This window comes from Camponotus vicinus, unplaced genomic scaffold (assembly GCF_025532165.1).
Source record: "Camponotus vicinus isolate PSW18456_S1 unplaced genomic scaffold, iyCamVici1.0 SCAF_1, whole genome shotgun sequence".
NCBI classification, from domain to species: Eukaryota; Metazoa; Arthropoda; class Insecta; order Hymenoptera; family Formicidae; genus Camponotus; species Camponotus vicinus.
This window is the reverse complement of record NW_028141945.1, coordinates 21,208,800-21,224,593: the sequence shown is the minus strand read 5'-3', so window position 1 is coordinate 21,224,593 and position 15,794 is coordinate 21,208,800. Positions and strand designations below refer to the sequence as shown.

The window sequence follows — 15,794 nt, the reverse complement described above, 5'->3', positions numbered from 1 at the left end:
ATCTAATCCCACCTTTGAATAATGTGCCATCGTCGGCAATCCCACAAAAGAACTTTGCGAAAGAAACTTTCTAAGGAATTTCGAAAAAATCATCTCACTTATATATACATTTAAATAATCGAAAGAGAGAGTAGAGATCCTCTAATAGGAAGCTGACCATCAGATAGAATCAGCATATATTAAGAATATGTCTCGTCCATGTTTCGGCAAAATCCTGAGAGTGATAGAAGAGACAAGATACTCTAGATTTCACTTACACGTGAATATATACGAATATATGTGTTGCATGTACCTGTAATATATTCTTGCTTAGTTCCAAAGTACATAAAAATGGGTGAATGTGCAGCAGAGTTTTGTAATAATTCATCAGCAAAAGGATACACAGTGAAAATATTTTCTGGAGATGTTAGATATCGTGTGGCATGGGTTAAAATCGTTGATCGTTAATCGCTATATAATCTATGATACTTATATTACTATAGAAATTCCATAAAATTTATTATTGTAATTTATATATATACAATATTATATAATATTTATATAATATTTTTATATTATATTTATGTAATATTTATATAATATTTATATAATATTTTATGTAATATTTATTATTATCTATATTATATATATATATATATATATATATATATATATATATATATATATAATATTATAGATTATAATAATGAATATTACATATATATATATATATATATATATATATATATATATGTAATATTCATTATTATAATCTATAATATTTATTATTAAATTTATCATTTAAATTCAAAATAGAGTAATTAAAATTTGAATATGAGCGAAAGTTGCCAAAAAATGGCGGCCAGTTTTTTATTAGAGAGAGTCTATATTGTAAGAAGGAAAGGAATATTTAAATCGCGAGGAATCATATTTATATAAATTACACTATAAGAGTATAAAAAGCTACGTGAAAGCTACGTGAAAAAAAAAAAAATGACGATATTTATAAATTAGGTTCTCGGCGCGAAGATTTACCTTTACGACAAATAGCGAAGATATTCGCAGTGTGGGGCGGTTTAACGACAACAACGTATATGGCGCTTTTATTAGCCGAATAAATGTAATGCGATAGCCGTGCTTTTTCTCCCCCGGATTAGGAATATTGGCGAATGCGCAGCGTAATATTTTGGAACGTATTGCGAATGCGGGAAATGGAATATATCGGCACGGTATTCGCGGGGATCGCTCTATCTTCGACGACTAATCCTCCGTCCGGCAAATACCGTAACCGAAAAACGAATAGAAATAAAAAAATAAACGCCGACGCTTGCATATACACCGTTCCAATATGCGCGGGACAGCGTTTCGCGAAACACGTTACAAATTTTGATTGAATAAACGTTCGGATCGTTTCGCTTTCCGCGCGCTGATTTTTGCGGAATTAAATGACGAATGCAGCGCGCGCGGAAAGATACGCGCCGAAAGACAATCTATATTATATTGAAACGGCACACACACATATACACGCACACACGCACATATACATATACATATATAGGGCGGATGAAATAAACCAGTTCGCTGCTCCGCCTCCATCGTGGTGAAAAAAAAGCTTTGCTTTATCACGGTATGCGGCGCAATCATGGCATTAGCGGAATTGGAACACAACTTTAAAGGTTCTTGTTTCATCGAACTTTATCATCGCTTTATTGTAACTACATTTTTCCCTCTTTTCTCAATCATCCGCTCGCGATTATTCGTACATTATTTTCATCATATTTAGATGAAGAATAATATCTATTCGCAGCTACATCTCATGACAAATTTTCTAACATATGTATATAACAAATAAGATGGTACATGTAATATCACATTTGCTCGAATCCGTATAAAATACACTTATGATGAATAGATTGTATTGGTAGCTGAAGTTTACAAGTATTTATTAATATTAATATGTAATTGCATTAATATTTGACTATTTAAAGTATTTTAATCATAAGATCAATTTTTTGTAAATATTATAAAGGGCGTTTTCCTGTGAATTTCGATGAAAAATGTTTCAGATAATTATAATCAATAAAAAAAATTTTTTTTCTAAAAATAACTTTTTTTATAAAATTTGATGAAATATAAAAAAATCTTTTTTTAACTCGATAAAAATATTGATTGAATATTTATAAGGATTCTATATTTTTCTATCTCATCCAAAAAAAAATATTGACATCCATTTATAATACTTTGACTTTTGCCAATGCCTTTTCAAACTTGTAATTTTTCTTTTATACATTTTTTTTATAATCTGCGGGGAAAAATGTTATAATAGAGCTAGGGCACTCCTGTGTGGGACATTTTTTTAAAAAAAAGTACATCCTCATATATTGAATATGGAAAAAACGTTCGTATACGGTTTCATCATCAGTTATATTTTACAGCTTATATCTTCAGAAATGCAGTGAGAACATAATGTCAATTACTTTCATGGAATGAAAAATAATTAAAAATACTTATTAACCAATTAAAAAAATTTTTTCCTTAAAAACGAATGATTTTGTAATTTTTTTAAATGTAAAATCGCATTCAAAGCAGTTTTACAATTTTACGCTTGATTGTGTACTGTTATCTACCAGCTTTCGTTTTAATAATACTTATTAGTAGACTCATTATGTAAGTCTGAGTAAAAGAAACAAAGCAATTTTTCCTGCGGAAGCGTATTATATTGTTTTATCTCGTCCTAATTGTGATTAATTGTCGCTTCATTTCGTTACACGAGTTATACAACGTTCGGCTTGATTCGTACCGTGAATTATAGAGACTTGGGAGGGAATTTCACGCTTATTGAGAAATCGACCGCGTAAATCATTCGTTTCCACTGCGCCGAAAAATTTGCCGTCGTACATTTCTCTGGTGCATTAATCTCCTTTTTTTTTTAATCGTCTATCTTTGTCATTATCGCGATATACTGTCCGCGGTAAGAATATTTCATTCGGCTATGCTTTGTTATTTGCATTTGTGTCTCTCGAGTTTATTCGCGAGCAACGTTAACATCATCAGCGCACTCGTCCTATGCTGAGTCCAGGACGTGAACCGTGAAGGTCTTTATTTGAACATCACCCTTTCATTTGTCGACACAATTTACTGATTGGACGAAATTTCTCTATTCCCTCGTTGCCTTTGCCATTATGTTTTGGAATTAACTCGCGAGTTTTATATGAAGTTTTGTATATTAAAAATTCTAACAATGAAGAATGTTATTCCCGAGGGAATCTCGCACGGGGATTATTTCGCAGAGACTACGGGGAAACGTTTACATGTGTAAATATTCCTATACCAGCAAGTATTACCCGTGTCGAGTAGCATTTTTTAGTAACTCGTTAGGAAACTAATTTAACTTTGTAGTGGCTTTTAATGCGAATTGTATCGGCTTTATGCGACGTAGAGTCGACGCAAGAACAACGCGAGGTCCATCTTTGTTTTAAAGCGCGCTAACAAAAGCGTAGCTCTTCCGGAAGTGCTCCACTAGGGTGAGGCGGAAATCATGGTGCAACTGAAAAGGAGGTCACGCCCTCGCACAAAAATAGGCTGAAAGTGCAAAATAAATCTTTTCGCAGCCGTGTCACAACTTTATCAAATACGAATAAAAATTATTTAAAGTTTACATAATTTTTTACAATTAATTCTTTTAATATAATTTCAATTATTTTAGATTAACCCAATAAATTAACTTAACAATTCACGATAGAACAACATTAAAGTTAAAATAACTCAATGTTAAAAATTTTAATCTTGGAAGGGAAAAAAATATCGTCGAGTTTTTCTTTTATTTTCAAGAAATAAATATTTTTTTAAGTCGTAAATGGAAGAATATATTCTTTTGACTTTTCTCTCTCTGTCGTACTACGATTTCCATCTCACAATATATATGTACCTCACTTACTGATATTGGTTTTGTGAGTTTGATATACCTAAGTGTCTTTTCGTGTATCGTATGTGAGAGTTGCCACGCTCGTGAACGTGTAATCTGTAAGCGATGGAAAATATTTTTTTTGTGATGCGCAAGATTTACGGGCAACCGAGCGAATAGTGATACCGGCTTCCACCTGAAAATCAATAAATGTTTACTAACCTTCAATGGAAACACAATTTGCTTCCCCGTTTTATGTCTCGCTATAATTATAGCAGGAAGATTTTACTGAGAAATTAATAATACAGAACATAAATAAACAAGATGTGGGTTTCTCTATTTATTTTGGATTGTTATTTTTTTGGGAGAAGTCCCTCACACGCATATGTGCATTACACATTTTTTCGACACTGCAGAAAATCAATACCTTGCGGCCGAAAATTGAATTTGGACGAGCAAACAGCCGAGGGGCGCCACATTATAGCGTATAGTTGGTGTAGTGTATAGAGATTTTTAAATAATCCCCCCCTATCGCGTGGTTTGTGGTGCGCCCTTTTTATAACAGGAAGTTAAACGCCCTTAAAAATTCGCGCTCCATAGACCGTGTATCGAAAAGCGTTAATGTATCAAACGATTTGTGATCGCGCGACGTCATTTCCTGAATTTTAAAACGATAAAAGATCATCGGGAAGATCCTGGAAAAGAATCTCTTAGATTCCTAAACGACTTTTTCCACAATAACCAAAAAAGCGTCTCATATAATGAGACTGATCTCTGTATTTTGCGTAATTCCAGGATCCGAGCGTATTTGCGGACGCGGCAAAAGGATTAATTTGACCGTGAAAGTCGCATTTTCGGGTTTGATCTTAGCCACTTACCTTCTTCGTCGCTGCCGATCATGGCGTATCGCTCGTATCCGGTGAGATTCCTAACTGCTCCGAGACCAAAGTCGTCCTTGGTCCATTGAATGGGCCCCTTCTGATCGAGTACTCGGCATGGAAGCGTCACTCGACTGCCAATCACCGCGGTTTGATCCATCGGCTCAATGGCGAATCGTTGATAAACTACTTCCGTCGTTGTAAACGGCTTCTGCGTCGATACCGCCAGCGATGACGCGTTTGTCACGTTCGTAGCTGCCACTGTCTTCGCTTCCATTGTCATCAGCAGCGAGAGGCAAATTATTAACGGTGCTGTTCTTCGTCCGATTTTTCTGCTCGCGTTCCTACGAAAGAGAAAGATTTGTTCAATACTTTTATGACAATTAAATACAATTCGTGCAATTACTGTTTTAATTATATAGGGAATTTTAAATAATATATAGAGAATTTTAAATAATTATATAAGAAATTACTGTTTAATATTCGGTTATAATTCTTGTTGAGAAAATGAAGAATTTGAAAAATATTTCATCATGTATTCGTATTTCATTTCGTGTTTTTTTTTTAATTGAATCAGTGAGAATAATCACTGATTAAAGCAGAGATACCAGATTTTATCGAAAATAGATATTTATCAATTTTTAAACACTTAACTTTGCGCTTCCATCTTATGTCTTATTAATTATAATAAGATTTTACAGAATTAATAATATAGAATATATTTGTAAGAAGCAAAATTTAAAGCTTCTTCTATTTATTTTTCATTGTTATTTTTTGGGAAAAACTGGGTGTAGTTCCGAAAAGGTCAAACCCCCGATTTTGCTGTCATCACGTATACTTACGTATTTTGATGCGCTTCCCTGCGGAGAGGGGTCGGGCGGCACTGTCGGTAGCGTAGCCCAATGTCTATCGCCTAAGGTAGTTATTTTTTAGCGGGCCGTAGGCCGGTGCGGCGAGCGAAGCGAGCCGTATCATTTCTTTTTAGAGTGTTTAGGCGGGACCGTGGTCAATCGGGACCGTGGTCAATCGGGACCGTGGTGAATAACAGTAAAAATGAATAGCACATAAAATGTATATTTTAAAAAGATCTACAACTTTTCTTTGAAACTTTTTTTTTTTAATTTTCAGTATATTGATAAAATAAAATCAAAAAACGTCATTTTTTAACGATTTCTTTTTTTATGGTTTTTACCATGAAAATGAAGTAGTCGGTAACTTTAACTATCATTTTCGTAATCAGCGCATCAAAATACGTAAGTATAAGTGATGATAGCAAAATCGGAGGTTTGACCTTTTCGGAACTCCATCCGAAAAACTCACATATGTATGTATCTGAAATGAAACACGTATACTTAATATTAAAAAATTCAAAATTATATATGTATTAGAGTGTTTTATTCTCGGTTTTATTTTTAAAATGTGATAAACCCGAAAAATGAAGATTCTGGGTCAAAAAAATTCGGATATTTTTTTAACAAAATATATTGCTACAAATTAATCTCACAAATAATTATAATTATAATTATAATTTTAAGATGCATTTTAAAATATCATCAATTGAAGTAGCTACTAATTGATACTTTGATACTTTTAATGAGACTTGTGTCACTGATGTAAATATACTTGTAATTGAGACTTCGAATCATTATTCACTTTTTTTCAATATATCGATTCCATTTAAGAGAATAAAATCTACCGATAAATAAGAAGTCGATTCTTTTTTTTAAATTTTTCTTGAAAGTGCTTCTCCTCTTTAAAGTTATGTAACGAATATGTATGTGCATGTTTGTGTATATGTGGCGGCTCTTTCCCCATTTATTTCGTCGTCTTACCTAATTTATCTTTATAGTCCCACCGGATTCAAAAACGAAGTTAAGGGGTTAGAGGGGAACCGGTATCGTAAAGGGGCGATAAAAGTATTGCCAAGTGGTAGTAATTTAGTATTGGAGGCAAGGGTGTTTTCTACGTGCACATATGTATACGTACACGTGTACGTAGCTAAAAGCGGCACATATGGAATCGCTATTATGAAGGAAGCACTTTTATGACGGCAATTTTGTCGTTGTCGTGAAAATATAGTGCGTCTTAACAATTATCGCGCGAAGCGTTTTACGGAGTCTATTAAACGAACGGTATCATCGTAACGATGAGAAAGAACGACTGTGATCTCTCTATTCATGGCTAAATAATTCAGAGTTAGTTTACAGCCGAGCTGTCAACTGTCGCTCCTATCCATTAAGAACACTCGTTATATAAGAATCAACGCTGCTCCCTCTCTCTTTCCAACGAAATTCCTCTTATTCCATGTCTCTTCTCATTCGATGACGGCAAAAAGATGAAAAGATAAAAATGCTAATTAACTTACTTTTACTTGATCATCGGCATCTGACGAAAACACATCGGCATTTTATACAGGGTGTTTCTTAATAAGTGCGAAAAATTTTAGGAGATGTTTTTCATATAAACATTAAAAAGTTCTAAGAAAAAGTTGAATAGGGGTTGCTAGTTTCATCCCCTTATAACAATACGGGAGGCTGAAAAAAATTTTAATAAATAATCTTTTTAATAATAGAAAATATCCACCTAATTTCATTTCTTTAACTTATTCCAAATTTGAGAAAAAAATACAAACCTAATTTTTACCTCCTAATTTTTTTTTATTTTTTATTTTTGGAGGAGGGAGAGATATAGGAGTATATGTTTATATGAAAAACCCCCCTTAATTTTCGACAAAGAATCATCTCCTAAAATTTTTCGCACTCATTAAGAAACACCCTGTATATTTCTAATCTTATAAAATAAGTAGATTTGCTTGGACAAATAAATTAATTCGCTCTCAAACGCTCTCATTTTTGCGAGAATAAGAAGTAGATCCTGAAGAGAGACAAGTTCAACGATTGCTGATACTGTGCAGGCTGTGTGTTCATGACTATTAATTTTTTTAAATATTATCACTCGACAAAACGAACGGAAAGCGTATTAGATCGAAGGAATATCTTTCTCGATTGTTTCGTTGGCCCTTTAATTAATTTTCCCCGTCTCGTTTACATTCGTATCAGCCTTATCGTTCGTCTTCTAATAACGGGAACAAGATGGTACTCCGGATCTGTACCATCCTCTCTCTCTTTTCCCTCCTGTCCATAGTCGCTCCTCCATCATCTATCTACGTTTCCTTGTGGCCGTTCTTATTCGTCCCCGGTGAAATGATCGATAGAACTGAAAATCGCTCGAGGAGAGATTCTTGAGAACGATGTATCGTTCTCGTATGTCTTGTCGGACGGTCTTCGCACAGACGTGGCGCCTCGACATCGTCCTACGTTATCGTCAAAGCCGTTCGTTATACTCGGGGTTGCGTCCTCCCTTCATCCCCCTCCCTCTCTCTCTCTCTCTCTCTCTCTCTCGCTTTCTCGCTCTCGATGTTCTTCGTGCAAGCAAAGTAAGAGGTTCACGAGGGTCTCTACGAGCTAAGCGTTTCTTGTCGCGCCGTGTTCCGTCGGTTAGCAGAGAGAGGATGTCGTAAGACGACATCGCACGCGGGCTCGCTTCTTACGAGCTCAATAGGATAATAATCCCCGCCGGCGGTCGCCTCGTCGCCGTCCGCCCGAATGCTTTGAATGGAATATGCGAGCGTAACGAGCGTAATAATAATTGCGCTTGTGCTTCTCGTATTCTCGAGACCCTCCCCCCACCCCCTGCCATCCCCGCGCGCGCGACGACGCCAATCTCCGAGGCGATCTCTCGACCGTAAGCGGCCTTTCTCTTCACAAAGCGCGCTTCTTGACGTTCGTTTAACCGTCTCCTCCGATGGACGCGAGAGATGTGATTATCGCGCGATTATTCAGAGCGCGATTATTGCGATATCCCTCTGACGAAATCGACGTGCACCGCGTCGAGTTACCTCGACGTAATAGATCCTCGCTTTCTCTCCTCCGACGTTAATAATAATAATAATAATAATAATAATAATAGCAATAATCCCTGGCAAGGGAGTTGAAATAAATTCGGCATCGAATGCAATTTAATCATTTACTTGGAAAACATTTATCATATTCCGTGACGTCTGTGACAAGGCACGCCACCGGCTTACGAAACAGAATTGGGTCGTGTCGGAATTGGATGGGATACGTCCCAGGCGATTTTACCGCCAGTGATTTCACATGTAAGCGCGCATGAAAATATCGCACGCGTTGTTTAATGATCTCCATCACGTCCACATGTGTTTTTCCCTTCTTCTTATTTTTCTTTTTTTTTTTTTATCAATAATTTCGAGTCGCCGCCGACGCCGATGACGCGCCGCGTGTAGGCGTATTCGTAACATTATGTGTCCCCCTCCCCCTCCCCCACCCTCCTCCCCCTCCGCATCCCCGCCCGGTGATAAAGTAGAACACGCGCTGATAGAAGCGTAAAACAATCAACCGCGATGTTGTCCCAGCAATTACTAGCGAATGTCGCGATAATCACTCGTGCGTGGGCGAGAGAGCGTGCGTTTAAATTTAAATAAAGTCACTAATCGAGACGGCGCGTCTGTCGGACGTCATGTTGCGTTCTCGTCTGCCAGGAATTTTAACGCTCGAAAACCTGCTTTTCTTTCTCTCTCTCTCTTTCTCTTTTTCTCTGTTTGTTTCTCTTCAAGTGCATTTTTTTGGACGTCGCATCGAATCGATTGCACAATTTGATCTTGAAAATTAATTTTTTTACAAAATTTTCTATGTATCCATTTATGATATTCAATTTTTTTTATACAGGGTGTTTTTTAATAAGTGGGAAAAATTTTAGGAGATGATCCTTTGTCGAAAATTAAGGGAAGTTTTTCATATAAACATATACTCCTACATCCCTCCCTGTGGAGTTACATTCTTCCAATAATGGGGGTGAAAATTAGGTTTTTAGGTTTTTATTATAATTTTATTTTTGTTCCAATTTTCCCAACATTTACTCTAATTTTATTTTTATTTTAAAATTTAACTTCTCGTAATACGAAACTTATACTATTTAGCATCGTGTTGTGCACGATAACGTATTTTATTTTTTTTCTTGAAAACTACTGATTTTATGAAAAAAATAAAACAAATAAAAAAGTTTCTAAATAAATCAAAATTTTTAATGCATATTTTTAGATGATCATATTCCGGCCCATTAAAAAGTTCTAATAAAAAATTGAATAGGGGTTGCTAGTTTCATCCCCTTATAACAATACGGAAGGCTGAAAAAAATATTAATAAATAACCTTTTTACTAGTAGAAAATATTCACACCTAATTTCATTTCTTTAACTTGTTCCAAATTTGAGAAAAAAATAAAAATCTGATTTTTATCTCCATTTTTGGAGGAGTGCAACTCCACAGGAAGGGATGTAGGAGTATATGTTTATATGAAAAACCCCCCTTAATTTTTGATAAAGAATCATCTAAAATTTTTCGCACTTATTAAGAAACACCCTGTATAATATAAATCACGGTAATTCTCGTGTTTGCGCAAAGAGAGAAAATACATTTTTCAAAGGTTCCGCGTAGAAATAAATAGTCGCTAGTAAATAGCGCGCATTAGAGGAGAACGAGAATCCGACCTTAATTTATATCGCATAAATAATAATTAAATGCTTAACCAAAGATTTGTTTTTGTTAATTAATGAATCTCATTTCACTCGAGGCCGTGCTTATTAATTTCATTGACAAATCCGAATAACTTGATCGCGCGAATTAATCGGAATAAATAAACAAATGGAAACGAAGAGCAGAGAAAGTTGCAAATATATTTATGGTACACCTTATACAATTTCGGGGCTTAAGCGCGAATTGAATACTTCATCATCGAATTTAATCGATACGTTTGTACATGAAAATGTGCGGTATTTATCGGAAATATCATTTTCTCATAGACTCATCATCTCGCGTAATGGTATCGGTATAACGTGAAATTTACCCAGCGCCGACCAGACCGGACCAGACGCGAAGATCCAGTGGATCACGCCTGGCGGTGGTGATATAATCCGCCACACACGGTAACATGTCCCTCGGAAGGGAGGAGAGAGATCTCTCCACCCCCGTTCGAGCGTGGAAGACTCGCGCCGAAGCTCAACGGCGCAACGTCACCGATCAATTTGTCATGGGATGACCCAGTATCAAAGATACGAGTCCCCCGGGTCAGTGTAACGTGTTTCTGGGAACGTTGACACATGCACGCGGACACACGCGAATGACGCGACGCGACGAGAAGCGGTACACATGTGTGTGTACACATATGCAAACACACAAAACGTATATACACGTGCGTATGTGTGTATACGTATATATATTTACGTAGAGTCGTGTGTGCGCACGCGCACATCCGTCACAGTCACACGACTACCTAAATATAGCTCTTTACCGTATATACACGAATATGGGATGTATTCAATGGCTGTATCGCGATTTTCGATACTCCTTCCGATGCAAAGTCGGAAAATATTTCGTCACATCGCTGCGGCTGACATCGCACCGGATAAGAGTGACGAGGGCGCCGCAGAATCAAGAATACGGGAATCAATTTTCTACATCCGCTGCGTTTATTCCTGGAGATAACTCGGAGACTTCCTCTTCCTTATTTAGGTATTTTCGATAGAAAACCCGTCCCGTGTGTCATACATTGCAATGATCACTCCATTTCATATTTAATTTTATTTAATTTAAAGATTCCTTTTAATTAAAAGATTTATAATTTCCTAAAATACAAACATCTCTATCTGTTTAATTTCCCGTGGAGTTTTCTTTTTTAATATTACTTGGATTGTACAATATTTGAGCGAAATAATATTAAAATGTTTGCGAATATTGAAGGACGAACGTACATTTCGAAAGGCAAAAATATAAAAATTTGCGGTAGACGAGCAGGGAGAAACGAGCAAATTAACTTTGCCTTGTACATCACTCAAATTTGAAAAAAGCTGACAGTTTGTAACATCGCGATGGCCATCGTTGAATTTTATTTTATAGGATTACCTTTTGCGCCATACAATGTTCCCGCATTTCAAACATTATGCGACGAATTTGCGCAGAATGGAATTGGATTTATAACCGCGGTGTGCTTCATTGTGTATAGAACGTATCTCGGGAGAATGCAATATTTATCTTACTTCCAATACAAGCTCTTTCGCGAATCGAAATTCGATTCTTACCGACGAAAATTTGCCCAATAATCATCCGTAATGCAAATTTTTACTTTGAATATTATATCAGACTAAAACTCGCTCGCAAACTGAATTTCTGTTAAAGACATTTTGCAAATTAATTGAAAGATTTGATAAAGCTTTGAACTCGAGAAGTTAAATCGGTCATTATTTTTACATCCAACTCAATATTAATTGTAGTTCGCGAAAAGTCGAGAATAAAGGGGATTTATTAGTCGGGTAAAGAGCGAGAAAAATCGGATAATTTTCAAACTCTAAAGTCGCAATTCTTTCTCTCCCTCTGCCGAGAGGGTGGCTCCTGTAGTTTAGCGCAAAATGTAACCTTCGCAGGTCTTGCAACTCTAGATGCGCAACCTAATTTTTGATTGGCTCCAGGGATGGAACGGGAGAGAGGCTTAACCTTCGATCCACGAGAAGAGAACGTCGAGATTATACCGCAGGGACAGTCCCCCGGTGCGGGTCCGAATTTAAGCCTTATTCCATCGTCGATTCGGCGGACGGTATTAACGAAGCCATTAGTAGTTCCTTAACTCCGCGCGACGGCTGTGCCAACACATTTGGAGTCGCACGACGAAATCGATCCGTCACGTCGCCATCACGAAAATGGAACGAATATTTGTCACGTAAAAACAGGGTGCGACGGTGGAGAAGCAAGTTACGAGAGCGCATTAGTCTCTAGCAATGAAGTTCAACTTGGAGACGCCAATTTCGTCCGTTTGCGCTTATCGCGACTGAATTTATCATAACCCTTGAATTTATCATAAGAATGAGCCCTTCTCAAGCCGCAATTTTAGATACCACTTTATTTAGCTTGTCAATTTTAGGATTGTTCGAAAAAATCTCTTTCTCTCTCTCGCGAGACAGAATTGGCAGACAACCGATTCTAAAGGTCAAACCGTCGAGCTTTACCTCGCTGTCTCCCTTCGCGATGCGCATTCTTCGAGAAAATCGGATTATTATCACGGAATCTATTTGGCAGGATCCTCTCCCCTTTCTCCCGTCTGTTCTGTATCAGTATTCACGAGATGTCGAACGTTCCCCTTTCCGGGACACAACCAACTGTTGTAACGCGCCGCCATTGTATGCTTACGCAACAATCAACATTGCCTATGTGCACCGTTGCATATACAAGTGTATAATGCCCTGTGTACCGTCCGCGCAGTGTGCATCTCTGATGCACGGAAAGCAATGATACAAGCCCCGAGAGTGAAAATTTGCAAGATGAGATTCTCTCGTCGTCGGTTGGGGGCCCAGTCTATTTCGACAGTGTAAATAATTGATGATTTTTAGAAATTTCTCGTCGAAGAATATTAAAGATGAATCGTGTTTTGACATTTTACCGAAATATATTTTTAATGATGTTTAAATAGTACATCAATATTCTTAAATCTTGAATATTTTTGAAGCTTTTTTGTTCAATACGAGTTTTTGCGCGTGTTCAATAATGATTATCTGAAATGAAAAAAACTATCTGGTTTTATATTCCGTTAGGATATTTTTCGGATACTGAACTTAATTAGAATCTAAAAAGTTAATTAATTTTCCAATTTTCAAAAAAATAAAATTCCCGTGAAATTGAAATATCTAATTTTAAAATGACATTATTTTTTGTTGAAAAATGTTAAAAATGGATCGTTTTGATATTTTACATGCATGTTTTTACAGTCAATATTTAAAAGGATTTAAAAGATTTTGGATATTTAAATCTTGAATATTTTTTCTGTTCAATACGAGTTTTGTAATGTGTTCAATGATGACTACCTAAAATAACACAAAATTCGATCTGGTTTTAATCCGAATGATATTTTTACTAGATACTAAACTTGTTTAGAATTTAAAAAATTTATATTTAATATATATTTTTCCGATTTTCAAGAAGTGAAAAAATTTCAGCGAGATTGAAACATCTAATTTTGAATGACATTACTTGGTTATTTTTCAATTTTTTCTAATGAAATTAGATTAAGAGTAACTCAAAAATATGCTACATGGGGAATAAAACTAGATCGAGTTTTTTCATTTCAGTCAACAACACCCAAGAGCAGCATGTCACAACGTCGAACCATGCATTTTTGAATACGCAATACGTAGAGACTTTTGTATTGAATAAAAAAAAGTTTAATATCCAAAGTTTAAAAATATCGACATTCTGTTTGATCATCAACAAAACTATAAAACTAAAGAGCTAAATTTTTAATGTTCTTTAAAAAAAATTCCAAAATGTCATCCATCTTTCGTATACTGCTGGATTAGACTGGATCCTTAAATCAGCTTGCGCGCCAAATCGATTCCAATGTTTCCCTTTTGGGATTAATTGCCTAATGGAAATGAGATAAAGAACGACACGTCGACGTATGACTCTTGTTTATTTTACGCGAAAGCTATTATCACGCCGACGAATACTCGATTCCACTGACCTAATACGATCGGGCTTCATTACATTACCGTACGATTTTTCTCGCGCGAAAACGTAATGGCCGTACGATCAATTTATCGCGTCAATTTCGTCGACGCGACTCGTGTGTCGTACGAGTTTGATCTCGGAAAGATAAAAGCGCAAATTGCCCAGACTATACATTTTCTCCTTCACAATTGCTATATACGTGAAACATTATAAATATTTCAGTCTTTCGATTTTAATCTCAACTTTCCACCTAAACTAGCCTAATCACTTAAATTGCTCCAATACTTTTTCATCGCAACATTCGAACATTGAATATATCGCCCTCGCGTCCCATCCCGATGCAGCTCTACGCATTGCGAAATCGACAATGATCGTTGTAATCCCGTATGCTTGCGAAAGCAAATATCCGCACGTGCAACGCCACAATTTCACTTAGGCAGCGCTTAAAGAGTGAGCGCGCGGGATATGTTCTCTCTCGTTTGTGATATAAAAATTCCTACTCAAAGGGAAGAGAACGTGTGCACGTCACGGACGCGCTTTCACGTCGACAATCCTTGCAAGTCTCATATTTTTGTCGTAATATGAAAATATATTTTCAAAGACAGCAGGGATATATGTGTGTTAAGAATATGGCGCGTATTTTGCGCCCGCTTTCTCTTCGCTCCCTTTGTCCTCACACGCGATTCTCACCAACGCGTTACGTCTTATCCAACTTTGATCGTATTCAAATTAAGTGTACGTATTTAACGATCAGGGAAGAGATACAGAATAAAGTATCTGAGAGGAAGGAGGAGTCTTTGATTTATTGGTCAATATTAATCCTATTTTATAAGAATCCTAACATTTCTTCGGTCACCAATTGGTGTATACCATCAACTAATATATTAGAGTATCAATCAATCGAATTTCTCAAGTCAATAGAGTACAACAAGTCTGGGGAAGTAGGTAAGGAAAGGGAAAGAAAGGAAAGTGAGGTGGCTGTATCTCAGAAAAATCTTCTGCTATATCGGACTTGAACCCGAGATCCTTCATATGGCAGGCAAACACTCCGCTGCCTCAGCCACTCGCCGCCCCAAATATCCGAGGTTCCTTAATGTATTTATGTACCTTATCTGCGGCATCTAATGTATTGAAAACCGACATGGAAGTGTTAGACACTTGACAAATCCAAATTTATGAGGCCGACACCCGGCGCGATAAAAGCGGTATCGAAAAGGTGTCGATATCAATAGCGAAAAACACGGCTCTTGTTCGAACTTTTCTCCTCCAGGTGATCATACTTTAATACGCGCTGTGGCAGCAGGTTTGTTTTCGATGAATCAGATTTCAATAGACAGGGAACTGATACAATAGGGTGTACGAATTCATCGCAAAGAGCAATAAACGATGTCGTCGCGTCGTCGTACATGGGGCGCGTGTATATATATCACATACACACACACACACATACACTCTTGTCGCGGAT

At 36.6% G+C, this 15,794-nt stretch overlaps 1 protein-coding gene across 4 annotated transcripts in view; it reads right to left on the bottom strand.

Moving 5' to 3' along the window:
* The window catches only part of LOC145959487 (irregular chiasm C-roughest protein), a 155,920-nt gene that overhangs the window by 51,902 nt on the left and 88,224 nt on the right, over positions 1 to 15,794 (bottom strand). For all 4 annotated transcript variants that reach the window (XM_083078359.1, XM_083078362.1, XM_083078360.1 and 1 more), the window contains one exon: positions 4,762 to 5,105. In XM_083078359.1, the coding sequence (XP_082934485.1) occupies positions 4,762 to 5,105 (344 nt within the window). The remainder of the gene's footprint in view (positions 1 to 4,761; positions 5,106 to 15,794) is intronic.